General features: G+C 44.0%; 1 protein-coding gene across 2 annotated transcripts; it reads right to left on the minus strand.

Annotated features, from left to right (window-relative positions):
- Positions 1–512: 512 nt before the first annotated feature.
- On the minus strand, positions 513–2,207 carry LOC117440975 (lipocalin-like). 2 transcript variants are annotated; one of them, XM_034077177.2, is made up of 6 exons: positions 2,078–2,207; positions 1,723–1,862; positions 1,382–1,461; positions 1,057–1,152; positions 876–977; positions 513–790 (listed from the first exon to the last, which is right to left on the minus strand). In XM_034077177.2, exons 1-6 carry the CDS (start codon positions 2,168–2,170, stop codon positions 771–773), a joined length of 531 nt encoding a protein of 176 aa, XP_033933068.1. In that variant the 5' UTR covers positions 2,171–2,207; the 3' UTR covers positions 513–770. The 2 variants fall into 2 exon arrangements, with proteins under 2 accessions (XP_033933068.1, XP_033933067.1); XM_034077176.2 differs by having other exon boundaries at positions 1,057–1,158.
- Positions 2,208–2,455: the final 248 nt, after the last annotated feature.

Genomic DNA, 2,455 nt, shown 5'->3' on the forward strand with positions numbered 1-2,455 from the left:
TATCAATTTCATTAAGAAGTAATGGTAAAATTGTATTTTTATCATTCATCAAAGATAGCAGAAAAACATGCATTACTGTATGTACTATGGAGGGGACTCTGACAGAGGATTACTCACAAAGTACACAGTAAAAGTACTTTATTGTGGTAGAAGTCAAACTAGTACCGAGTCCAGTGTCAGTTTCATTACAATTGAAGATTGCTCCTTCCTGGTTTGATTCATAAAGTCCTATGCAGAGCTTTATTATATGGGATTACTTGCAAAGAGGCCCACAATAGAACTTTGTTTGTGTATTTAGCTAATCTAGTGTTACATTAACCCTTTAATCTGTCTGTAGGGCTGTTTAAAAAAAAATTAGCCCCTGTGTAATTCCTGGAGATCTAATTGTATGCCTGTTAATCATGTGTGTAATGTAATTTGCAAAATTGATTTGACATTCATGATTCTAAAGATTTGAAACGTTGCCGTTTCTAGGATGAATCTTAACACTGAAACAATATATTTTTTTCTGGCTTTAAGTTTATTTCAACAAACACTCAGACAACAAACAGCATTCACGGCCTCTTGCAATCATTCCCTCTGTTCACTATCAGCTCTTCTGTTGTGTCGCTCTGATGCCACAGTTTAGGTGCAGAGTGGGGGGGGATGAGCCCTGAAGGAGGGTCAGGATTGCTCTTTAGTATGCAGCAGCAGCAGGAAAGGAAACCGTCTCAGGTGTAGCTTTGTGATGTTGCGGATCACAGTCAGGGGGGGGAGTCAGCAGGGGGTCCTCAGACTGCGGGACACTCAGCTGTAACAACACAGGATGAGGACAATGAGTATAAGTGAGGAAACGTTAAATGAGTTTTTATGAAAGTGCTGTTTTTCTGCATTACCGATCTGTGGCAGGATGACGGCGTTGTCGGGCAGGACTCCAGCTTCCAGAGCGAGCTGGGTGAACTTCTGGTGCACCACCTCACTGAACTCAGTAGTGCGGCCTGCAAACACACAGAGTTAATTTCACCTTCACCAAATCACACAGCTATTCCATCACACAGTGTGTCTCTCTTCACTCACTGTAGACTGCGATGAAGGCCTCAGACACTTCCTCCTTCGTCACGATGATGAGCACCAGGGCGTAGTCGTCGTACACAACTTCAACAATGGTCATGACTTTGTCTGATGAGAGCAGAAATAGAAAGGTCAGGCTGTTGAATCGCTACGTCAAATGTGTGTGTGTGTGTGTGTGTGTGTGTGTGTGTGTGTGTGTGTGTGTGTGTGTGTGTGTGTGTGTGTGTGTGTGTGTGTGTGTGTGTGTGTGTGTGTGTGTGTGTGTGTGTGTGTGTGTGTGTGTGTGTGTGTGTGTGTGTGTGTGTGTGTGTGTGTGTCATGCTCTACTCACCCTGGCTGTGGAAGGTGAAGCGACCAGGAGTCTCTGTTGTCTGAGCGGTTTGAGTTGCTCTGTAGCAGTAACCGTCGTCACTAAAAGATTGAAGAAGAGGTTTGTTTTAGAATTGTTGATTTGATGATCAATCATATTTTATAATACAGACATTTCAGAGAATATTCCCCATAAATACCTGCTTTTCTGATTATACAGTATATTGGGGTTTTTGGACCAACAAAGCAATACAACTTAACAATAATATGCAGTAAGTGTCAGCCCATGTCAGTTTCTTTTTCCTTTTTCCCCAGGAGAATCCTTCTATTGATTTAAAGTATGATTGCATAGAGATCACTCACTTCAAGTTGGCAAAAGTGAGGTCCATGTCCCCTCCTTCAGTCAGCACAATTACAGCTGTCCCAGTCTTTATTCCTGCCTTGTTGTTCACAAACCACTGGTCGTTGCTGGCGAATGCGACAGTGTACCACTTGCCTGACATCTAAAAGAAAAACAGAAGGGGTCAATAAAGACTTATACATTCAAATCTATCAATGCAAAGTAGGTGAGAGGTTATCTGAACAGCAGCACATTGAATCATTTCATTTAAACTCTTAAAACCTCATGCAATAAACATGTTACACAACCACAGTTACTGCAGGAATAACCAGCTTTATTTGTTTGTGGAATATCAGCAGAATCTAATCCGTCTCTTACCTTCTGCAGGTCGAAGTCTGCGGCCGGTGTGATGTCAGCGCAGACGGTCAGCGCACACATCAGGGCGACCAGCATCATCAGCGTGTTCTTCATGGCTGCTCCTTTGTGTTCTGGGCTTCAGCAGTAAGAAGAGTTCAGGAATGTAAGGTAAAAGAGTAAGGGTGCAGGCTCCTTATATCCTGCAGAGTCCTGTTCCCTCCTCCTCCTGTCTCCTCCCCCTGCTAACCTCCCCTTTCACACCAACGCGTTTTCAGCTCCGGCTCGGAGCTGGATCCTGAAAAGTGCCGGTTTTTCCTGTTCACACCGCAGCGGCGCCGCCTCTTAGCTCCGGAATCCGGTTCACTTCCAGCTCCAAAAAATTGTCGGTCTAGAGCAGGG

The sequence above is a fragment of the Pseudochaenichthys georgianus genome, unplaced genomic scaffold (genome assembly GCF_902827115.2).
Source record: "Pseudochaenichthys georgianus unplaced genomic scaffold, fPseGeo1.2 scaffold_1356_arrow_ctg1, whole genome shotgun sequence".
In the NCBI taxonomy this organism is placed as follows: domain Eukaryota; kingdom Metazoa; phylum Chordata; class Actinopteri; order Perciformes; family Channichthyidae; genus Pseudochaenichthys; species Pseudochaenichthys georgianus.

Bases quoted from the DNA above. Each gene is read 5' to 3' on its own strand.
- LOC117440975 (XM_034077176.2), bottom strand. From the start codon at position 2,170: ATGAAGAACACGCTGATGATGCTGGTCGCCCTGATGTGTGCGCTGACC. The intron at 1,863-2,077 runs GTAAGAGACGGA...TTTTTCTTTTAG, and splicing joins CAGACTTCGACCTGCAGAAG to ATGTCAGGCAAGTGGTACAC. The intron at 978-1,056 runs GTGAGTGAAGAG...GTGTGTTTGCAG, and splicing joins GGCCTTCATCGCAGTCTACA to GCCGCACTACTGAGTTCAGT.